The sequence below is a fragment of the Saccopteryx leptura genome, chromosome 3 (genome assembly GCF_036850995.1).
Source record: "Saccopteryx leptura isolate mSacLep1 chromosome 3, mSacLep1_pri_phased_curated, whole genome shotgun sequence".
In the NCBI taxonomy this organism is placed as follows: Eukaryota; Metazoa; Chordata; class Mammalia; order Chiroptera; family Emballonuridae; genus Saccopteryx; species Saccopteryx leptura.
In genome coordinates, this window is record NC_089505.1 from 822,678 (window position 1) to 847,087 (window position 24,410).

Below are 24,410 nucleotides of genomic sequence, written 5' to 3' on the forward strand. Positions count from 1 at the left end.
TTAGCGTGCGTGGCAGGCCGGCTCTGGGGGCAGAAACGGCGCTGGCCGGGCCCAGAGGACTGGTAATGACTTCCCTCACTCCCACCGAGTCACTCCGAGTCTGACTGCATTTCCCTCACCCGCCACAAGGGGGCAGTAAGCTCCACTGAGCTATGAATCCTGAAACTAGAACGTATGTGAAGCATTTGATAGGTTGTCGAGTACTGCAAAATGCTAAAACTTGGGGGTTTGGCTATTTAAAAGGCTGAGTGCTAAAAACAGCAAGCATGATAGGGAGGGGAAATGAAAGACCGCACTGCAAGACGAATGAAAGTGTTCACGCGCACGCGCACACGCACACGCCCGGAGACGGCTTCTCTCCGCCCGGGGACAAGTCTCTGCAGAGTCCCTGCCTCTCCGCTTGGAGCAGGAAGTGGGACACAGCTGCTGGCCGCCTCTTCTTCACCAGAGGGCGCCAGATCCTAAAGGCAGATCACACAGTTGTCCAGAAACGGTGGCCAGGACATGAGATGGCCCCTAGGGGAGTAAAGGAGTGCTCCCCACTTTCAAATGACAACAGGAGCATCAGAGCACTGTTCCCAGAGGACCCGCTTTTCTGAGCAGAGACGAGCCAGGTCCCGGCTGCTGTAGATCCTTCAGTCACTGACTGACGGCAGTTGGGGCGGAGGGTGTGCACACTGTCATCGACGGGAAGGCTGGTGGGCCACCTGCGGGGAAATGGGCCACCCGCTCTATTCAGTCACCTTTATCCGACAGACAGGCTGCGGGATGCGAGCTGAGGGTAAGCGCTAAGCTAATGACCGTTCCCCAAGGTCACACTTCCTCCTCTCAGCAAGAACTGACTGTGCGTCTCCCACCTGCCCTGCCTCCCCCTGTGAGGAGCCCGAGGCTAGCCAGAGAGGTTTGGAAGGCAAACAGAGCTGGTCTTGAAAATGGGCTTCCGCGTGACTGACCACCTGCACTGGACACGTCTTGGTGTCAGCCTGGCCAGGCTCCGTTGCTCGGTGGTCTTGGCAAACACTGGCCCAGGCGTTGCTGTGTGGGGATTTTGAAGACATTGACTCTGAGTAAGATTGCTATGATGTGGGTGGGCCTCATCCGAGCAGTTGAAGTCCTCAAGAGCAAAGACTGAGGTTTCCTGGCTAAGAAGGAATCCTGCCTCTGGGTCGTAGCATGGAAACTCGGCCCGAGTTTCCAGCCTGCTGGCCTGCCTCACAGATGTGAACTTGAGCCAATTCCTTCTATACATCTATATAGTTTATATATGCATAGGTATGTCCTATAGGCTCTCTCACTAGCTGTATGGTCACTAAGTGAATGATGTCACCTCTCAAAGCCACCTTTCCTCGCCTGCAACATGTGATGAGGACATGAAGATTTCTTTTTCTTTTTTGTATTTTTCTGAAGTGAGAAGCAGGGAAGCAGAGAGACAGACTCCTGCATGCACCCAACCAGGATCCACCCGGCACGCTCACCAGGGGGCGATGCTCTGCCCATCTGGGGCGTTGCTCTGTTGCAATGGGAGCCATTCTAGCACCTGAGGTGGAGGCCATGGAGCCGTCCTCAGCGCCTGGGCCAACTTTGCTCCAGTGGAACCTTGTCTGCGGGAGAGGAAGAGAGAGACAGAGAGGAAGGAGAAGGGGAAGGGTGGAGAAGCAGATGGGCGCTTCTCCTGTGTGCCCTGTCTGGGAATTGAACCCGGGACTTCCACACGCCGGGCCGACGCTCTACTACTGAGCCAGCCGGCCAGGGCCAACATGAAGAAGATTTAATGAAGTAAGGCTTAGGACCTGACATGCACAGTCCTCATTCATCCTCAGCCCAATGTGCACACTTCCCACGGGGTGACATCGGCTGCGGACTAGACAGCCTGTGCTAGAACACACACACGGAGCGGGTCCTACTGTGTCGGCAGGTATGCACAGACGGCTTCTCAAAGGGCCACCCACAGACGAGATGCATGCTTGTCACCTGGAAATGTGTTAAATCACCACCTCCTGGGCCCGACCCCACGCCTGCTGGTTCTGAAACTCGGCAGGGGCCGGCGGGGGGTCTGTGGCAGTTTGTGTTTGAACAGGACCTGCAGGTGACACTAACACACGCCACGGTCTGAGCACCACCGTTCTGCTGCCACATCCGCACCACAGGCCAGGTGCTTTCTGCTTGTTTGTTTGTTTGTTTGTCATCTTCTGTTTTCTGACGTGTCCCTCGTCCCTGGAGCAGGCCTGCGGGTCTCAGGCAGCGCCCCCCCCCCCACGTGTTTGTTGAGTGAGTGGGTCCCTGCGCCGGTTCCAGCAAACACAGTACTCTGCTTTGTACCAGAATGGCTCACTGTACACAAAGGACGAGCTTTGTTCTCTGCTGTGGCTTCCTCTTTACACGAACGATGCTCCCAGGCTCAAAGTCCTATCTGTCGTGACAGTTTTGATGTAGGTGTTCCAGGGGCCCGGGACCCAAAGGTCCGTGACTCGCTGAGGGTTCTTCACTTCGTGCAGGAAAGAATTCAAACACAAGCCGGCATCACATTCAAAGTGAAAGAGAGTTTATTAGTGATGCAGGGAGATGGAGTGGCCACTCCACAGACGGAGTAGCGGGCTCTCCTCACCGGAGAAGGAAGAGAGCCCAGCTGCTTTGAGAGGTTGAGCTTATATATCTGTTTGTAGTTTCTATGGAAAATTACTGGTATGCGGGAATTGAGAATGGAAAAATGTTGGGATTAACTTTAACCTCTACAAGGACTATTTCATGGCCTGCCCTCCCTTTACGATAAGCAGGCAGGCAGGTGTGGGTGAGTAGCGACTAATCCACCTTTGCAGGAACCGTCTATGTCCGGGGGCTCCTTGTGGTCAGCCTGCCTCTCTGGTCAGCCGAGTTCCAAGTCGGGTAGACCGGTGGCAGCAGCACCCCCGACCTAACTTTGTTGAGTTTGGTTAATCTGTATAGTTCTCCTGCACCTCCCCTGTATTGATTTTAGTGAGCCGTGACCTAGAGATCTCTGTTACTGGAAGTACAAGTCAGCTCATCTTCCTTTCCCAGATCTAGTGCTGGCTTCCCCTGTTCAGGAATTTATGATAACAGTCGAACACGAAGCACCTTAAAATTCCCGGTAGATGACGCCTATCAGTAATCTTGCTTCTTAATATGTATATGCTTCCATGTTGCCATCCATCTCAGGGTGGGCGAAGGGACGGCATTTCTTTCCTTTTCCCCTCTGTGAGGCAGGTGAGAGACAGTGGCGGTCCATACGCTCTGCGCTGGTAACAGGAGTCCTCACTGTGCTGTCCTCAAAAATATTCTTCCAAACCACGGCCTGGGAGGGAAGTATATATGTAAATATAGATATGTATATATTTATGAATATATAATACATTAACATGTATTAACATATTCATATATGTTCATGCATTTGCATATATATTACCTGTTGTATGTTTACTATTTTACATATATTACATATTATATATTTATATTACATTATGTATATTTATAATATATTATTACAATATATATTTATAATATATTATTTACATATATTACATATATTTATATAATTAAACAAATATATTTACATATATTTATATTTTTACAATATATACATATTTTCAAATATATATTTGTATTTATATTTTATACATTTATATATTTTAAATATAAATATTTATGTTAATTTTACAATATATATTTACATATATATACATATACATATGTATACATATATATACACTCCCCCAGAGAGAGAGTAATAGTTTCAAGAATGTGAGAAGAAGGCAAGTTTAGTTGACATCTTTTCTCCTGAAAGGTGATGCAGTGTCCTGACTCACCAGCAGGGGGCGGGCCGCTCACAGGCAGTAGCCTTGGACTAGAACAGGGGTCAGTCACCTGTGGCTCGCAAGCCAGATGTGGCTCTTTGATGGCTGCATCTGGCTCGCAGACAAATCTTTAATAAAAATAATAATAATGTTAAAAATATAAAACATTCTCATGTATTACAATCCATTCATTTCCTACCGCTCATGTTCATAGTTGCCGGTGGCTGGAGCCAATCACAGCTGTCCTCCGGGACAACACCAGACTTTTACTGGATAATGTGTAACGTACACGGGTCGTTGTATGGCTCTCACGGAATTACATTTTAAAATATGTGGTGTTCATGGCTCTCTCAGCCAAAAAGGCTCCGGACCCCTGGGCTAGAACGTAACGTCTGACTCAGCTGTGTGACTCGGGAAGGGCAGTGGGCTGTTCTGCAGAGGGTCCCGTCTGACTGGGCCGTGTGACTCGGGAAGGGCAGTGGGCTGTTCTGCAGAGGGTCCCGTCTGACTGGGCTGTGTGACTCGGGAGGGGCAGTGGGCTGTCTGCAGAGGGTCCCGTCTGACTCGGCTGTGTGACTCGGGAAGGGCAGTGGGCTGTTCTGCAGAGGGTCCCGTCTGACTCGGCTGTGTGACTCGGGAAGCGGGGTAGGCTGTCTGCAGAGGGTCCCGTCTGACTGGGCCGTGTGACTCGGGAGGTGCAGTGGGCTGTTCTGCAGAGGGTCCCGTCTGACTGGGCCGTGTGACTCGGGAGGTGCAGTGGGCTGTTCTGCAGAGGGTCCCGTCTGACTCGGCTGTGTGACTCGGGAGGTGCAGTGGGCTGTTCTGCAGAGGGTCCCGTCTGACTGGGCTGTGTGACTCGGGAGGTGCAGTGGGCTGTTCTGCAGAGGGTCCCGTCTGACTCGGCTGTGTGACTCGGGAGGTGCAGTGGGCTGTTCTGCAGAGGATCCCGTCTGACTGGGCTGTGTGACTCGGGGAGGGCAGTGGGCTGTTCTGCAGAGGGTCCCGTCTGACTGGGCTGTGTGACTCGGGAGGTGCAGTGGGCTGTTCTGCAGAGGGTCCCGTCTGACTCGGCTGTGTGACTCGGGAGGTGCAGTGGGCTGTTCTGCAGAGGGTCCCGTCTGACTGGGCTGTGTGACTCGGGGAGGGCAGTGGGCTGTTCTGCAGAGGGTCCCGTCTGACTCGGCCGTGTGACTCGGGAAGCGGGGTGGGCTGTCTGCAGAGGGTCCCGTCTGACTGGGCTGTGTGACTCGGGAGGTGCAGTGGGCTGTTCTGCAGAGGGTCCCGTCTGACTCGGCCGTGTGACTCGGGAAGCGGGGTGGGCTGTCTGCAGAGGGTCCCGTCTGACTGGGCTGTGTGACTCGGGAGGTGCAGTGGGCTGTTCTGCAGAGGGTCCCGTGTGACTGGGCTGTGTGACTCGGGAAGCGGGGTGGGCTGTCTGCAGAGGGTCCCGTGTGACTCGGCTGTGTGACTCGGGAAGCGGGGTGGGCTGTCTGCAGAGGGTCCCGTGTGACTCGGCTGTGTGACTCGGGAAGCGGGGTGGGCTGTCTGCAGAGGGTCCCGTCTGACTGGGCCGTGTGACTCGGGAAGCGGAGTGGGCTGTCTGCAGAGGGTCCCGTCTGACTCGGCTGTGTGACTCGGGAGGTGCAGTGGGCTGTTCTGCAGAGGGTCCCGTCTGACTGGGCTGTGTGACTCGGGAGGTGCAGTGGGCTGTTCTGCAGAGGGTCCCGTCTGACTGGGCTGTGTGACTCGGGAGGTGCAGTGGGCTGTCTGCAGAGGGTCCCGTCTGACTGGGCTGTGTGACTCGGGAAGCGGGGTAGGCTGTTCTGCAGAGGTGCGGGCAGTTCTCAGTACCTGGGTGGCAAGTGAGGGTTCCCCGGGCATTCTGTTTGGATAGGAAAGGCAACACTTTGGAGCTGGGACTCACCAGAAGACATTCCCATCTGAATTAAACCGTCTGCGTGTTCTGGCAATTTAATGACAATCTGATCTATTTTGGAAAATAGATTTAAGTTGACTTTGAGAATTAGGATAGCCTTGTTCGAGCATGGGCTAAACAGATGTCACAAATCAGTTTTCTGTAGCGGGATAGGTGACATGTATGTGAACACTGAGTTGTTCTAACTTACTGGCGCATGGACAGCATCTCCTAGACACAAGTTTAAAACCTCTGTGAGGGCCCTTGGACTTCCCTGTATTTTTTAAAGCAGACTTGAGAGGTCAGTCCAGACCTTCAGGAGTCCTTTCAGTTTATACAAACTCCCACGGTCTGCCTTCTCAGAAACGGCGATGACCATGGTGATGACCATGGTGGTGATCATGGTGGTGATGCTGGTGGTGGTGGTGACGACAACAATGGCAAAGTAATAATGATTCGGATCACAGAGGACGCAGACTCAGCGCTCAGGTGCACGGGCTCCGTGCTGCGCTCTCTGCATGTTCATCCCACTGACTTACAACCTACAGGGGGTGCTCTCCTCATCACAGTACGGTGAGCAGTGCTGTGGGACCGCGGCTCCCTCTTCCACGTGGGTCCAACAGGGAGGGGCTGGGAAGTGACGAGAATAACGTGACGGGGGCAGGGGTCCTGCGGGCCTTCCTGGCGCTCTCGCTGGCTGCGCGCTGCCGAAGAGGAGGGCAGCCCACTCGAGTGAGGAGCCACGGGACCCCCGGAGACGAAAGGACACGGAGAGGCATCGGCTCTGGAGACGGGGCCCCCGCCTGAGTCCTGGGTGAGAACCGCGTCGGCAGGTCATCGGCTCTGGAGACGGGGCCCCGCCTGAGTCCTGGGTGAGAACCGCGTCGGCAGGTCATCGGCTCTGGAGACGGGGCCCCGCCTGAGTCCTGGGTGAGGACAGTGTCGGCAGGTCATCGGCTCTGGAGACGGGGCCCCGCCTGAGTCCTGGGTGAGGACAGTGTCGGCAGGTCATCGGCTCTGGAGACGGGGCCCCGCCTGAGTCCTGGGTGAGGACAGTGTCGGCAGGTCATCGGCTCTGGAGACGGGGCCCCGCCTGAGTCCTGGGTGAGGACAGTGTCGGCAGGTCATCGGCTCTGGAGACAGGGCCCCGCCTGAGTCCTGGGTGAGAACCGCGTCGGCAGGTCATCGGCTCTGGAGACGGGGGCCCCGCCTGAGTCCTGGGTGAGAACCGCGTCGGCAGGTCATCGGCTCTGGAGACGGGGCCCCGCCTGAGTCCTGGGTGAGAACAGTGTCGGCAGGTCATCAGCTCTGGAGACAGGGCCCCACCTGAGTCCTGGGTGAGGACAGTGTCGGCAGGTCATCGGCTCTGGAGACGGGGCCCCGCCTGAGTCCTGGGTGAGAACCGCGTCGGCAGGCAGGTCGGGTGTGAGTGAGAGCCAGCCGGGCTGCGGTGGTCGGCTGAGCGGCGCGCAGGCAGGTGCAGCCAGAGGGAAGCCGTCGGGCTGGCGGCGGGGGACCCGATGAGGGCGGGGCTCGGTGGTGACAGCGAAGGCAGAGAGGCTTCTGTCCCCCGGCCCCTGGCTGCCAGGACTGCTCCAGGACGTCACCACGGCCTCCAGCCCTTCCCTCTACTTCGGAGCGCGTCATGCAGAGTGAGACAAGCTGTGGTCGCGACAGCTCGGGCCAGATCAGGCAGCTCGGGACGCGCACCGTTACCCCGCCGCCCGCAGACCGGGACGCGCACCGTTACCCCGCCGCCCGCAGACCGGGACGCGCACCGTTACCCCGCAGCCCGCAGACCGGGACGCGCACCGTTACCCGGCCGCCCGCAGACCGGGACGCGCACCGTTACCCCGCCGCCTGCAGACCGGGACGCGCACTGTTACCCGGCCGCCTGCAGACCGGGTGGCCGTGGGCGGGGTCTGTGGCCTCTCAGAGCTGCGGCCCCTTCTGCCGGGACAGTCGATGGCGGGCGTACCGTTCAGGGAGGCTCCGTGATGGGTGAACCGATCGATGACCCCGACCCAGAGAGCACCCTGCCCGATACGACAGAAGCTTCCTTCCTGGTTTTCCTCCACCCGCGCTCCGCGCCCCTCCCTCTGCACGGCTCCCTGCAAGGTGCCAGCTCACGACGTGGCACGTGGCCCAGCGCGATCCTGAAACACCATTTGAGGTCGGCCTGCGGCGAAGTCTTAGTCGTGGACTCAGCGGGAAACCCAGCCAGAGGCCGGGGAGCCAGTAACGGGGACACTTTAGAGACAGCACGCCCAGTCCTTTATCGGGAAAGAACGCGGAAATGTGTGTTGTAAGTTCGATACGGCCCTGCTGCCCGTTGTACGGGGCCATCACAGCGTAGCCTTCAGGCATATAGTCTCCAAGACAAAAAAAAAAAGCCTTGTGACTATGAAACACCTGGGCCCTAAGCAGCTGTGGGCGGATCCAGAGGCACCACCCTCAGGAGAGAGTCGCGTGACTGGCTGGCCGGGTGACTGGCAGGCGGGTGACTGGCAGGCCGGCTTCTCAGCAACTCCTGTGAGGGTGGACATCCCCACAGGGGTCTGTCCTCGGCATTCTTGCCTCACGTGTGCTCAGCAGGCCTCTCCGCATCCTGGGGACAGGACAGGCTCTGGAGTCTCTCAATGCCCCCCCCCCCAACCCTCGGGGTTTATTCCCCATTAGGACTCGGAGCTGCGAGTCCTTCCCCCAAAAGGGTTGCAGACGAGACCACCTTGTCTGCACGTCACGTACAGTGTGTCAGGTTGCTGAGAGGCAGCATTCTGAGATCAGTTTCTTAATAAGTAAAACGATACATTTCTCTGATCCGCACGCCCCAGGAAGCAATGGAACCACGGCCGCAGACGTACAAGCTCTGGGACCTTAAAACAGGAAAGCATGGACCATCCAGTTAGAGGAAGTAGGTGTCACTGAGGATCCGGACCACACGGGGTCTGAAGTTCGAGGAAGTAGGCGTCACTGAGGGTCCGGACCACACGGGGTCTGAGGTCAGAGGAAGTAGGCGTCACTGAGGGTCCGGACCACACGGGGTCTGAGGTCAGAGGAAGTAGATGTCACTGAGGGTCCGGACCACACGGGGTCTGAAGTTCGAGGAAGTAGGCGTCACTGAGGGTCCGGACCACACGGGGTCTGAAGTTCGAGGAAGTAGGCGTCACTGAGGGTCCGGACCACACGGGGTCTGAGGTTCGAGGAAGTAGGCGTCACTGAGGGTCCGGACCACACGGGGTCTGAGGTTAGAGGAAGTAGGTGTCACTGAGGGTCCGGACCACACGGGGTCTGAGGTTCGAGGAAGTAGGCATCACTGAGGGTCCGGACCACACGGGGTCTGGGGTCCGGACCGCACGGGGTCTGAGGTTCGAGGAAGTAGGTGTCACTGAGGGTCCGGACCACACGGGGTCTGAGGTTAGAGGAAGTAGGTGTCACTGAGGGTCCGGACCACACGGGGTCTGAGGTTCGAGGAAGTAGGCGTCACTGAGGGTCCGGACCACACGGGGTCTGAAGTTCGAGGAAGTAGGCGTCACTGAGGGTCCGGACCACACGGGGTCTGAGGTTCGAGGAAGTAGGCGTCACTGAGGGTCCGGACCGCACGGGGTCTGAGGTTCGAGGAAGTAGGTGTCACTGAGGGTCCGGATCACAGGGGGTCTGAGGTTAGAGGAAGTAGGTGTCACTGAGGGTCCGGATCACAGGGGGTCTGAGGTTACAGGAAGTAGGTGTCACTGAGGGTCCGGACCACACGGGGTCTGAGGTTAGAGGAAGTAGGTGTCACTGAGGGTCCAGACCACACGGGGTCTGAGGTTCGAGGAAGTAGGTGTCACTGAGGGTCCGGACCACACGGGGTCTGAGGTTCGAGGAAGTAGGCGTCACTGAGGGTCCGGACTGCACGGGGTCTGAGGTTCGAGGAAGTAGGTGTCACTGAGGGTCCGGACCACACGGGGTCTGAGGTTCGAGGAAGTAGGCGTCACTGAGGGTCCGGACCACACGGGGTCTGAGGTTCGAGGAAGTAGGCGTCACTGAGGGTCCGGACTGCACGGGGTCTGAGGTTCGAGGAAGTAGGTGTCACTGAGGGTCCGGACCACACGGGGTCTGAGGTTCGAGGAAGTAGGTGTCACTGAGGGTCCGGACCACACGGGGTCTGAGGTTCGAGGAAGTAGATGTCACTGAGGGTCCGGATCACACGGGGTCTGAGGTTAGAGGAAGTAGGTGTCACTGAGGGTCCGGACCGCACAGGGTCTGAGGTTCGAGGAAGTAGGCGTCACTGAGGGTCCGGACCGCACGGGGTCTGAGGTTCGAGGAAGTAGGCGTCACTGAGGGTCCGGACCGCACGGGGTCTGAGGTTCGAGGAAGTAGATGTCACTGAGGGTCCAGACCACACGGGGTCTGAGGTCAGAGGAAGTAGGTGTCACTGAGGGTCCGGACCACACGGGGTCTGAGGTTCGAGGAAGTAGATGTCACTGAGGGTCCGGATCACAGGGGGTCTGAGGTTAGAGGAAGTAGGTGTCACTGAGGGTCCGGACCACACGGGGTCTGAGGTTCGAGGAAGTAGGCGTCACTGAGGGTCCGGACCACACGGGGTCTGAGGTTAGAGGAAGTAGGTGTCACTGAGGGTCCGGACCGCACAGGGTCTGAGGTTAGAGGAAGTAGGTGTCACTGAGGGTCTGGACCGCACGGGGTCTGAGGTTCGAGGAAGCAGGCAGCACTGAGGGTCCGGACCACACAGGGTCTGAGGTTCGAGGAAGTAGATGTCACTGAGGGTCTGGACCGCACGGGGTCTGAGGTTCGAGGAAGTAGGTCTCACTGAGGGTCCGGACCACACGGGGTCTGAGGTTAGAGGAAGTAGGTGTCACTGAGGGTCCGGACCACACAGGGTCTGAGGTTCGAGGAAGTAGGTGTCACTGAGGGTCCGGACCACACGGGGTCTGAGGTTCGAGGAAGTAGGTGTCACTGAGGGTCCGGATCACAGGGTCTGAGGTTAGAGGAAGTAGGTGTCACTGAGGGTCCGGATCACAGGGTCTGAGGTTAGAGGAAGTAGGTGTCACTGAGGGTCCGGACCACACGGGGTCTGAGGTTCGAGGAAGCAGGCGTCACTGAGGGTCCGGACCACACGGGGTCTGAGGTTCGAGGAAGTAGGTGTCACTGAAGGTCCAGACCACACGGGGTCTGAGGTTCGAGGAAGTAGGCGTCACTGAGGGTCCGGACCACACGGGGACTGAGGTTAGAGGAAGTAGGCAGCACTGAGGGTCCAGACCACACGGGGTCTGAGGTTCGAGGAAGTAGGCGTCACTGAGGGTCCGGACCACACGGGGTCTGTAGGCGTCACTGAGGGTCTGGACCACACGGGGTCTGAGGTTAGAGGAAGTAGGCGTCACTGAGGGTCCGGACCACACGGGGTCTGAGGTTAGAGGAAGTAGGCGTCACTGAGGGTCCGGACCACACGGGGTCTGAGGTTAGAGGAAGTAGATGTCACTGAGGGTCCGGACCACACGGGGTCTGAGGTTAGAGGAAGTAGATGTCACTGAGGGTCCGGACCACACGGGGTCTGAGGTTAGAGGAAGTAGATGTCACTGAGGGTCCGGACCACACGGGGTCTGAGGTTAGAGGAAGTAGGTGTCACTGAGGGTCCAGACCACACGGGGTCTGAGGTTCGAGGAAGTAGGTGTCACTGAGGGTCCGGACCACACGGGGTCTGAGGTTCGAGGAAGTAGGTGTCACTGAGGGTCCGGACCACACGGGGTCTGAGGTTCGAGGAAGTAGGCAGCACTGAGGGTCTAGACCACACGGGGTCTGAGGTTAGAGGAAGTAGGTGTCACTGAGGGTCCGGACCACACGGGGTCTGAGGTTCGAGGAAGTAGGTGTCACTGAGGGTCCGGACCACACGGGGTCTGAGGTTAGAGGAAGTAGGTGTCACTGAGGGTCCGGATCGCAGGGGGTCTGAGGTTAGAGGAAGTAGGTGTCACTGAGGGTCCAGACCACACGGGGTCTGAGCGAACTGGGAGACGTGTACTTAAGATAGAAACCGACGTACTCAATGTCAAGACGGCTCTCATCCCCACAACTTTGTCACCGGGCTCCCTGCCACAGTGGTCCTTACGTTGTCCCAGGTGAAAGAGGGGGGACCTATGGTTGCTCCCCAGCTGTTAAACTGACAGCTTTGTTCTAACAGAGGGCTCACAGACCACGTGGCACGCTCTGCATTATAAAGGAGGCTCCTTTAGTGAAGGGGACAGCTAGCTAACAGAAAGACATTGGTTCTACCTGCAGTGACCCCAGTCAGGGTGCCCTTCACCTGCCCCTCCTGGTTCACGGGTCCTGTCCCAGAGGACTGTCAGGCTAGCGCCTTCCTCAGGATGTCGTTCACTCATTCGCTCGGCTGAAATGCACGGGGTGCCCGCCGGGTACCGGACGCCGAGGACACACGGAGGGCACACATGTGATCTTGGCCCTGGATGCATCCACTCTCTGTCGTGTGCGCTCACGCTGATTGCTGTACCGCCATTACAGCACGCTGCACCGTGGGGAGAGGCTCAGGTATTTGCTTGAGCATTTCAGTAGTATTTAGGACTCAATCACGAAAGGATAAGTTGGGTTCGAGGCCCTGGCCGGTTGGCTCAGTGGTAGAGCGTCGGCCTGGCGTGCAGGAGTCCCGGGTTCAATTCCCGTCCAGGGCACACAGGAGAAGCGCCCATCTGCTTCTGCACCCCTCCCCCCTCCTTCCTCTCTGTCTCTCTCTTCCCCTCCCGCAGCCAAGGCTCCATTGGAGCAAAGATGGCCCGGGCGCTGAGGATGGCTCTGTGGCCTCTGCCTCAAGTGCTAGAATGGCTCTGGTTGCAACAGAGTGATGCCCCAGATGGGCAGAGCATCGCCCCCTGGTGGGCATGCCGGGTGGATCCCGGTCTGGCACATGCGGAAGTCTGTCTGACTGCCTCCCCGTTTCCAACTTCAGAAAAATACAAAAAAAAAAAATAATAAGTTGGGCTCGACGTTGACATGAAGGGTTCTACTCAGCACATTCCAGCTCTCATCGAGGCACCGCCCTGTGCTGTGGTCGTCGCGGGGGGACTGCTCACGGAGGTCCCGGTTCCTCAGTGCCTTTTCATTCACTCTCAACACCCAGGAAACCCGGTAGAGGGGGCGGGGCAGGCAGCGTGGGGTCCTCAAGGCTCACGCCACGGGCTGGAACCCGCGTGTGACCACCTGCGTGTGACCACCTGGGTCCCCGTCCTTCACATTGCACACATTTCTGCGTTTGGCCGGCACCGACGCCGCTCTGTAGGAAGGGGCGTTCTTGAACCTGGCACCTGACTTCTCACTACTCAGACGTCTCCCGTGGGGAGAACTCTGCCGTCTGCCCAGCTGACTCCTTAGGTCCTCGTGGGGATCGACTGAAACTGAAGTTAGAGTATTAGCGCATTTCGTGTTATTCGATTTCTTGACTAATTTATATTTTAGGTTATTTTCAGTAGTTTTTTTAATTGGATTTTATTGGGGTGACACAGGTTCACATAACTATACAGACTGCGGGTGCCCAGTTCTACAACACGTCTGTCTATGCGCCGCACTGTGCGCTCAGTGGTTCCCAGGCTAAACGATGACTCTGGGGATGTTTTGAAAGAGTTATCACAAGTTAATAACATGATTGGCATGTTCGTGTTAATTTTAAAGCATAGAAGATGTAGGAAAAGAAAGTTTAAAAGCCAAGACTCTGGAGTCATCCAGATGGCCCCACTGTTTACCTCGTCTAAATCCTCGATGGAAAATAAAAACGAGTCTAGTCCCCCACTGAAGCAGCTATCTACCAAGAAGCGATTAAGAGCATCTATCACCTTGCTTGGCAATCAAGCACCCAATCGGTGATTATTTATTCCAGTTAGTCAAAACAGCAGAAGAGAGGGCCTCATGCGACAACACTGAGCACTCTCTCCTTAGCTCGCAAGCTCGGGCCACACGCCAAGAGCCCGCGCTCCACGCATGCCCGGCCCCGTCCACCACTTGCCCAGTGAGTTTATGGGTCGAGCTTCTTGCCTGAGGGCACCTCCCTCTCTCAGAAGTTCCCCCGCGTGCCCGTCTCCAGGAACCTGCCCTTCCACACTGTTCAGAGAAGCGACTCTCCGCTCTCTTCCCCCAGGTCTACAGAGTGGACGAGAAGGCAGCGGAGCAAGCGCGGTGGGAAGAGTCCTCCAAGGAGACCATCAAGAAAACCACCAAGCCCTGCCCTCGCTGCCGCGTGCCGGTGGAGAAAAACGGTGAGTCCGGGCTGCCCAGAGCGTGGGGGGTTTGAGGGGCTCCCCTCGGGGAGTGGGAGCGTCGGCTGCAGTGCTCAGAGCAACAGCAAGCTCCAGGAGTGCCTCACCGCTGGGCAGTTCAGCCCCGGACTTCGGGACCATCCGCCCAGAGCGTGGGGGTGTGAGGGGCTCCCCCCGGGGAGCGGGAGCGATGGCTGCGGTGCTCAGAGCAACCGTAAGCTCCAGGAGTGCCTCACCGCTGGGCAGTTCAGCCCCGGACTTCGGGACCATCCGGCCAGAGCGAATCTCTGCGCCCCTCCTCAGGCCTCCTGGCCTCCCCCGCCACCAGTCCTCGTGCATCTCACTGCCCTCGTCATTGCTCCTTATTCATGGCATTAGGCACATGGTGTCTGATAAGTGGTCTACCCCTCTCGGCAAACAAGAGCGACACAAAGATGTGGGGACATGGGGACACTGCCTGGCCCAGTGTTTCCCAAAGTGCACCCCATGGTACTGCGGTGTCTGGAGACAGCCGGGGCAGGGTGGGGGTGGGCAGAAGTCACCCGGGGCGGGGGGGGGGGGCTGGAAGTCACCCGGGGCGGGGGGGCAGCGAGCAGAAGTCACCCGGGGCGGGGGGGGCAGCGAGCAGAAGTCACCCAGGACGGGGGGGGGGGGGGCGGAAGTCACGGGGGGGGCGGAAGTCACCCGGGGCGGGGGGGCAGCGAGCAGAAGTCACCCGGGGCGGGGGGGCAGCGAGCAGAAGTCACCCAGGACGGGGGGGGGGGGGCGGAAGTCACGGGGGGGGGGCGGAAGTCACCCGGGGCGGGGGGGGGCCGGAAGTCACCCAGGGCAGGGTGGTGGGGGGGGGGCAGAAGTCACCCAGGAGGGGTGGGGGGGCAGAAGTCACCCGGGGCAGGGTGGGGGGGCGAACAGAAGTCACCTGGGGCGGGGGGGCGGGCAGAAGTCACCGTATCAAATACGTTCAGCAGCTGGTCTCTGCTCTGCCCCCCTCTGGGATAACAACAAAAACAGCCGCGTGCATCGAGACTGACCGTAGACCTGTCCTGGGCTCTTCCCAAGGACCGACCGGTGAACCCTCACAGCAATCAGAGTGTAGCCACTGCTGCCCCGGTCACAACACACCAGCAGATGAATGCATTTCAGAATTCCTTTTGTGGAGAAATCTGTTTAATTTTGTACAACCAATTAGGTTTTGTGTCTTTGTTTTTGTTTTGGCCACACAGTTCTCCCTGTGTGTATCCCAGAGAGTCACGTCCCTTTGACCACTGGACACCCTCGGGGCTCGGTTCCCCTTTTCCTGCTGTGGGACAGACAGGCAGTGTCTGAGAGTGTATGACACTCGGCGTCCTCATGCGAATGCCCCTGACATGAATGTGTTTCAGAATAAGGCTTTTCCTTTCGCCTCCTACCCACGACTCCACGTTTGATGACGCGGAGTGACCAGTTGCAGATGCCTCTAGATTAAATGACATTAACCTCTGCCAGAGTTGCCCAGGAGCCCACGTGCACGTCCTCCCTGGCGGGTTTCCGGGCTCGCGTGCTCTCCCCAGCGGTACCCTGAACCAGGGCAGCGCGTCACAGGAAGGCCCGGTCCCCTCCTTTCACGCGCAATCACGTCTATGCCTCGTCAATGCTGGGGGCCTCCGCTGCTGTGGGGGAGCTCTGAGAGGGGAGGACCCCCCATCCCGCTCGTGCCTTACTAGACACGTGACCCACGCGTGTGCTGAAGGTCACGGGGAGAGAGCGGCTCACGCCTGTGGCTGGGGGTCTGGCCTCCCTCGTGGATACTCACGTGCCCCGTGGGCTGCGCTGTGTGGTCCTGCCTGTCGGCCAGCCCAGGGTCGCCCTCCCAGGCTCTGTGGCATGATTTGAAGTCAAAGTCCAGTCTGTGCTCAGAGTACCCTCTGAGATGCCCACTCATAGAGGCCCTCGTACTCACAGACCCTGTGGGGCACCTGCGGCCGTCCACCCTGGTCTTGCCAACGGGCTCAGAGCATCCCAGCCCAGCGTCCAGGGTCCTTCCTACATGTGAACAGCGTGTGCCCGTGTGAGGCTCGGGCTGTGGCGTTATCACCGATGAGGTGACACGAAGCCCCAGGTCCACCGGGCTAAGAGCTGGCGCGCTGAGGGGTGAGACCCGGCTGTCCCGTGCTGGGCACCACAGTCCCCCCTTGCTTGGATGTGTCCGTCAGGGAGTCTTCCCTGATACAAGCACGGGAGGGCCGGTGCGTCCCCCGGCGGCAGGAACGGGCCGGGTCCCTAGCTCTGAATCAGCTGTCCCCTGGAAAAGATAATAATCATTTCCCCCCCGAGTCACGGTCACACCTTCGCATGGAGGACTGCTCCCAGGACGGTGGTGGGCTGCACGCACCTGTGAGAGAGGGTGCCGTGAACGGGAGGAAGGAGTGTCCCTGTCACCCCGACTGGGCAGTGCGGTGGGGACAGCGGAAAGTTCCAGAGCTGAGGCCCCTCAGGGGAGGGCCCACCACGCCGGGACATCAGCGTCCCAGGTCACAGGCATTTCAAGAACGCAAAGTAAATACAGGGTGGGACAAAAGTCCGCTAACAGTTGCTCACGTGGAAACTAATACAGTAAGTAATGAATAATAATAGCAGAATAAACTGTTTCCAGTACGTAGAACTGCAAACTTACGCTTGCCCCGCCCGTAGGAAGAGATCATTTCCCTGTCCACAGAGGTCAGGGACCTTCCATGTCCATCCCCTGGGCCCAGAGAGCGCCTGCCCTCTAAATATCTGTTAAATTATAAAGTAGCTAGTCACGGAGGTAGAGACCTAAACAGATTCTGATAACATACAGCAGGGAGAGGACAGAGACCTGGGACCAGGAGCCGGCTTCCTGGAGGAGGCGGTGCCCAAGCCGAGCACCAAACAGCCCGTTGAAATTAGCCCGTCAGGGGAGCGTCCGTGGAGCAAAGGGCAAAGGCTGGGGCGTAAACAGACACCCACCGGGGACAGGAAGGCGTCGGAGGAGGTGTGACAGGAGGAGCAAAGGCCAAGTGGTGGGCAGGACAGACAGAGTGTGCACCTGGGAGGGACACAGAGGGCCGGGACCGGACCCTGGGGGACAGGGAGCCCTTCCAGGGAGAGGGCCCGTCGGGTCGGCCTCCGAGTCAGCCCAGGCCGGCAGCCCGGGACCACGGAGTTGAGGGAGTCGGGGCTGGTGACTGTGAACCGTTTCCCAGGCCGGTGACTTCCTAGAAGCGCTGTGCTGCACTGTCCATCGAAAGTGCTTGCTCTTCCCGGGAGAACTTTCTCCTCTGGACTGAGGCGCTGTGTTAGTCGACAGTCCGTTTAAAAGCATGCCACCACCGAAACAAATGCAGCTCTGTTAGCAAGGACGGCGAGGTTTCGTGGTCCGGGTCTCACCCCCCTGCACGCTCAGCTAACCCCAGAAAAAGCCCCTCCTCCGGCAGAGCTGCGACGGGGCCAGGCTAACCCTCGCCCCTTCCTCCGCCAGTCCCCACCGTCTCCTCGGGAGGTTTCTCCCCTCACCTGGGGAGGAGAGGGTTCGCCTAACCGGCTCCTCTGTAGTGCCCACAGCGGGACCAACAGTCAAGTGACACAACCGTCCCGAGACGGATGCACAGGACAGAACCCAGTTAGCACGCGCACACGGGAACTCTGTAGTACGCTGCTCGGATCATCAGATGAGGCTCAAAGAAATGATCGAACTGTTTATGCTTCAGACAGACCCTTTCTACTAGGCTCTTTCTCAAGGCCCTTTTTATGCTTTTTGGACAAAGAAACGATGGACGTGTGAGGAATGGACAGGGCAGAGAAAGGTAGTGCTCCGTGCGTGGGGGTCTCAGGTAGCGAGTCCGCGGGGGCTTACAGGTCTGTGTGGACAGGTTTTCTGACTCTGGACTTTTCAACTCTTGTGATCGGTGGCCTCTCAGCCCCCAGGAGGAGGGAGGCCCCTGTCACGAGACCCGGGTCCTGCCTGTAGGGGGCAGCAGAGAGTCAGAGGGCTCCTACTGCTTCTCAAGCCACGTTAACTCGAAACAGTCTCTATGCCATTGTGGGCTATCTTGGGGGCCCCCAGCACCCCCACTTCCGCCTCAAACAGCTGAGGTTCTGGCCCCATTTTACAATCAGTTAGTGTCTGTTACCAGTTAAATGTGCCTTCAAGGTTGTTTACGAACTCCTCTCACTAAGGGAGAGTCGCTGGCCGGGGCCCGGCTGGAGACTGGGCATGGGCCAGGCGTCTGGTGGTGTGAGCGTTGGCCGTAGACAGACGCCCCTGCGAGGAAAGCCCCCCCCCTTTCTCACGGAAGCACCCGCCAACGCGCCAGGCTGTCAGCCGTGTGCGTGGTGCTCACCCTCGTGTTGGGGCGGGCAGAGCGTGTGCAGTCAGGCCAGGGCCCTGGTGCGTCTGCGTGTCAGGGAGCCCGGCCTACCGTCCTGTCCGCGGTCAGCGCAGGAGGGGAGAGAGCGGGCGTGTGCGTGGCGCTCGCCCTCGTGTTGGGGCGGGCAGAGCGTGTGCAGTCAGGTCTGGTCCCTGGTGCTTCTGCGTGTCAGGGAGCCCGGCCTGCCGCCCTGTCTGCGGTCAGCGCAGGAGGGGAGAGAGCGGGCGCGTGACTGTCCTCCCGTCCCCTTTCCTGCCTTCCTGTCCCTCTGCCCCGCCGGGGTCTGGTCTCCATGATGGAGCCTTACTTGCGATGCTAGCGGTCCACACCCATGAAGAGTCTGTGTAATGGGAAAATCTCAATCTTCGATCTTTAGCATCGCTCTAATATTTCATTAAACTTGAACATATTCTTAAGAGTTCTTCATGATAGTCCAGAGAAACTTACATGATTGATTATATGGCAGAAATTAGTGTATTTTACTATACTATACAAGTGCACAAGCATTAAATGTGTGTTGAAGATTCCACGATCCTATAAGTGTCTGATCCTAAATGGGAAATATGGAGACAAAAGTATCATAAATGAGGTTTTTCCCTTTTTTTCCCCTCACATTGGTAATTTTTTAAGTGACCTTTGAAACACACCGAAAGAAGTCTGAAAGTATGGGATTTTAAACGCCCTCACATTACCCTGGCACAAATGACTTTAGTGACAGAGTCATAGATACTTTAACTTAGTGGCAGTCCTGATGCCAAGTTTCTGAAAATAAGGTGCTTTTTGTCTCAGGCCGAGAAGGCCCTGCTCGGTGACAGAAGGAGCGCTGGAATCACAAAGATCTTGGCTAAATCTCAGGCTCCGTTCTTGACCTTGAAAAAATTCTGCAACCCCGTAGCAACGCTCCTAGCTCGCAAGATGGCTTTCGCGGAGTCAGTGAGACGTCCCGCAGAGAGCACCTGGCGTTGTCATTGGTTTCCTCCTATCCGCTCATCTTAGATAAGATTTGTATGACCTTAAAGAACGCATTCCCTGAGAAATACTTTTAATGCTGCCGTCCCAACTCCTGTTTTAGAAATTTTGCCAAGCCAAGTGACCCTGAAGAAATGGTAAAAAAATATATATATATTCATAGTGTATATCTACATCAGTCTATGTTGGTATAAAATTGTTGAGTATACTAATGTATACTCACCATATTGAATTTAATAGCCACTTCCGTAAGGAGTTGATCCTGTCAGTGAAACACAAAGCGTTTGTCTCCACACCCCTCTCCGGAGAGGTAGACAAGCTCAGATTGCGTGTAAAGCTTGTCCTCGCTGGACATGGCATTTTGTCACGACTCCACCACTTCAGAACACCCGTGCTGTCTCATCTGTCTTCCTGGGTTCAGATGCTGCCCTTGGATTGCTTGGGGCGGTGCCCGTAGCGGGTCATTCCGAGAGCAGGGTGGGTGTGGGGACGAGTACCTCCCAGCGCTGTACTGTGTCCTTTGTGGGGACGAGTACCTCCCAGCGCTGTACCGTGTCCTTTGTGGGGACGAGTACCTCCCAGCGCTGTACCGTGTCCTTTGTGGGGACGAGTACCTCCCAGCGCTGTACCGTGTCCTTTGTGGGGATGAGTACCTTCCAGCGCTGTACCGTGTCCTTTGTGGGGACGAGTACCTTCCAGCGCTGTACTGTGTCCTTTGTGGGGACGAGTACCTTCCAGCGCTGTACTGTGTCCTTTGTGGGGACGAGTACCTCCCAGCGCTGTACTGTGTCCTTTGTGGGGACGAGCACCTCCCAGCGCTGTACTGTGTCCTTTGTGGGGACAAGTACCTCCCAGCGCTGTACTGTGTCCTTTGTGGGGACGAGTACCTCCCAGCGCTGTACTGTGTCCTTTGTGGTGACGAGCACCTCCCAGCGCTGTACTGTGTCCTTTGTGGGGACGAGCACCTCCCAGCGCTGTACTGTGTCCTTTGTGGGGACGAGCACCTCCCAGCGCTGTACTGTGTCCTTTGTGGGGACGAGTACCTCCCAGCGCTGTACTGTGTCCTTTGTGGGGACGAGTACCTTCCAGCGCTGTACTGTGTCCTTTGTGGGGACGAGCACCTCCCAGCGCTGTACTGTGTCCTTTGTGGGGACGAGCATCTCCCAGCGCTGTACTGTGTCCTTTGTGGGGACGAGTACCTCCCAGCGCTGTACTGTGTCCTTTGTGGGGACGAGTACCTCCCAGCGCTGTACTGTGTGGGGACGAGTACCTCCCAGCGCTGTACTGTGTCCTTTGTGGGGACGAGTACCTCCCAGCGCTGTACTGTGTGGGGACGAGCACCTCCCAGCGCTGTACTGTGTCCTTTGTGGGGACGAGTACCTCCCAGCGCTGTACTGTGTCCTTTGTGGGGACGAGTACCTCCCAGCGCTGTACTGTGTCCTTTGTGGGGACGAGCACCTCCCAGCGCTGTACTGTGTCCTTTGTGGGGACGAGCACCTCCCAGCGCTGTACTGTGTCCTTTGTGGGGACGAGTACCTTCCAGCGCTCTACTGTGTCCTTTGTGGGGACGAGTACCTCCCAGCGCTGTACTGTGTCCTTTGTGGGGACGAGCACCTCCCAGCGCTGTACTGTGTCCTTTGTGGGGACGAGTACCGCCCAGCGCTGTACTATGTCCTTTGTGGGGACGAGTACCTCCCAGCGCTGTACCGTGTCCTTTGCCCACAGGAGGGTGCATGCACATGAAGTGCCCGCAGCCCCAGTGCCGGCTGGAGTGGTGCTGGAACTGCAGCTGCGAGTGGAACCGCACCTGCATGGGCGACCACTGGTTCGACGTATAGCGGCCGCGCGGCTCGCGCCTCCATCGGGCTGGGGGGCACCGTGCCCCACCAGCGCCTGAGACCTTTCCTTTCAACATGCACACGCACACATGCACACACATGTACGCACGCACACAGGCACATACACATGCACGCACACAGGTACGTGCACATGCACGCACACGCATGTGCACACATGCACATACATATGCACACATGCATGCATGCACACAGGTACATACACATGCATGCACGCACGCAGGTGCATTCACATGCACACACATGCACACACATGTACGCACACACAGGCACACACATGCACGCACACAGGTACATGCACATGCATGCACACACATGTGCACACAGGTACATACACGTGCACACACATGTATGCACACACAGGCACATACACATGCACGCACACAGGTACATACACATGTACGCACGCACACATGTGCACATGCACACACACACGCAGGTGCACGCACACATGCGCACATAGTTCTTTCCCGCATCACAACGCCAGGTTCAGGAGCGGTTCCGGGCATCCCTCCATCGTCCCCACGAGAAGCAGCAGAAGGGACCGTGAGACCAGCAGGCCATCTCAGGGCTCCGCAGTGCAAACACCCGGCGCACAGAGGGAGTGCAACCCCGTCTCTGGGAGGGACTGTCGTTCTGGAGGGCGTGCAAGGCCGGCTGGGTGAGGACACAGAGCGATTTCTCAGGGTGAGTGTCCCGGTGTCACCTCTGGCCGGTACTGGGAAGAAGCCACTGGTGCGCGGGACCCGGTTCACAGGCCTGTTCCGGTGGTTCCCTGGACTGACGGCGGTGGGTTCTCAGAACTCCACTTGCCGCTCTGAGAGCCGTGCTCTGACTTATATCGTCAAGGAGCTCTGACTTACATCGTCAAGGAGCTCTGACTTACATCGTCAAGGAGCTCTGACTTACATCGTCAAGGAGCGTCGATTCCCAGACAACCACAAGCAATAGTCAGAACACTGTGTGCACCCCCAAGAATTCTGCCTGCCGCACTGATGAAACGCCAGCTGTGCATGAACCAGCTTGTCAACAACGTGGGACGTGACGAGAGTTCCTTCAAACGCCGGATGTCTGAATTGCAGGACAGAAATCAGAATTTAGTGTCCTTTTGTTTCGCTTCAACATTTGCCACTTTAGAAATGGTTTTTCTGAGCGTATTACCCAATCTGTCATTTGGTTATAAACGTCCTTCTTGCAGGTCGGAGAACAAACTCAATGCCTGTGACTTCCCTGTAAACTGAATGGGGAGGTGCCTGCAATGCAGACCTGTTCGGAAGCGATGTCGTCAGGTTGCTCAGGGCCCGGGAGCAGGCCGGTTATTAGCACAGATCTCTGGAGGAGGAGTCTTCCAGGACTGTGAGCAGGAGCCCGGGCCTGCTCTCTGGCAGAGGCTCTGTGCTCCCTCTGGGGGCTCACACCCTTCCCCGGTCCGCACACCTCAGGTCGCACTCCCAGAAGTGTTCTGGGTCCTACCACGGTCAACTCACACCATTTACCGTCATGTTAACATGGGTTGAATCAGAGTACTGGTCAAGTTTTCATCTTTTTTTTTTTTTCTTGAGGCCTTTGCAATGCATCAGAAAGATGTGTTTACACTACACACAGCAAACCTCACTTTCTGCCGCACAGGATGAGCATAAAAACGTGTCACCCTGTCCTTTGTCCTCACTGTCCGTCTTCTCGGGACGATAGTGACCAGAACTGAGGCACGGTGAGTTCACTGGCACACGGGGTCCCCCTGGAAGTCCTGGTACCAGCGCAGGACTTCTCTTTGTACAAGCCGTGCCAGACGTCCTTGCCGAGGGCGAAGAGGGCGTGACCCCAGGAAATCTCCCGGGGACATTGCCCCTCTTTCCCAAGCCTTCCGTCCAAGGGCCGTCCTTGGGCAGTAGATAGGGGGGGAGCTCCATGGCCTCACGTGGCTTCTCTCTGTCCAGCGTGGCCCCCGGGCCGCCAGACTTGGCCAGGAAGCCCACAGGTGGAGGTCATGGGAAGCCAAGCGCTATGAGTGTGCGGAAAGGGAAGGGCACTAGGCGTGAGTCCCCACGTCCCGAGGGCCGGCATCAGTGCTCCGCCCGAGACCACACCAGGCCTGACGCGTGTCCCCTGACGCGTGTCCCCGACAATCCCAGTGTGCCCGGCAGCTCCTCGCACTGGCCCGACCTGACAAATCAGATGAGCCCCCACCACCACCGCCACGCGGGGTACCCAGCCTCTCCCCTCCTGCCCAGCTCTGGGTTTAGCGACGTTGCCAACGCCGCCTCGGTCCAGACCTGCGGGGTCAAGCCGGGGAGAAGCGGCCGGAAGCCTCGCTCCCGCTTTCAGACACACCTGAAGCCCCTCGCTGCCCACTCCTGGACTGGTGGTAGCTTTTTGTTTGTTTTTTTCCAGAATAGAATGCTGATTCTTAAAACACATTAAAAAAAAAAAGCCACTGCAAATGAGTGTGAATTGCAAACGACTATAAACAAACATATTTGAGAGTGAATGGTGTGATAAAATGTGAACCTTTGCCATAGGATAAACATAAAGGCTTTGCTGCAGAATCTTTATTTTTCTCTGAAATGTGTAAACTGATACTTGACAACTAAGCCTCAGGTGGTGTTCAATAAAAGCATTTAAAAAAAAAAAACTTCTGAGTCCGTCTTTTTTTAATATATATTTTTATTTATTCATTTTAGAGAGGAGAGAAAGAGACAGACAGACAGACAGACAGACAGAAAGGAGGAGCTGGAAGCATCAACTCCCATATGTGCCTTGACCAGGCAAGCCCAGGGTTTTGAACCGGCGACCTCAGTGTTTCCAGGTCGACACTTTATCCACTGCGCCACCACAGGTCAGGCCCGAGTCCGTCTTTGAAGATACCTCTTGCTAAGTGCTGACCAATCCCAAGATCCAGACTTGTTTCTTTTTCTTTTTTAAAATAAGGTCGTGCCCTGGCCAGACAGCTTCGTTGGTTGGGGCATCAGCCCAAAGGCACAGAGGTTGCCGGTTCGGTTCCTGGTCGGGGCACATAGAGGAACGGATTGATGTTCCTTGTCTCTCTCTCTCCCTTCCTCTCTGGCTAAAATCAATCAATAAAAAACAAATAAGGTCTTTATTTAAAGTGTTTCTAAATCTGAAAGGGCTCTAGAAAGGAAACTGTCATTTAAAAGTCAGTCACTTAACTGCCTTCTCAGCATACTTTGCTAACAGATATTTGAAACAAGTTTGCCTTGGGAAGACCCCGAGGATTGTCC

At 57.1% G+C, this 24,410-nt stretch overlaps 1 protein-coding gene across 1 annotated transcript in view; it reads left to right on the forward strand.

The window, feature by feature from the left end:
* The window catches only part of LOC136398569 (E3 ubiquitin-protein ligase parkin-like), a 719,582-nt gene extending 695,807 nt beyond the window's left edge, over positions 1 to 23,775 (forward strand). The window contains exons 9-10 of the mRNA XM_066372747.1: positions 13,862 to 13,979; positions 21,041 to 23,775. Coding sequence (XP_066228844.1) covers positions 13,862 to 13,979; positions 21,041 to 21,153 — 231 coding nt within the window. The 3' untranslated portion in view covers positions 21,154 to 23,775. The remainder of the gene's footprint in view (positions 1 to 13,861; positions 13,980 to 21,040) is intronic.
* The last annotated feature ends 635 nt before the right edge of the window (positions 23,776 to 24,410 follow it).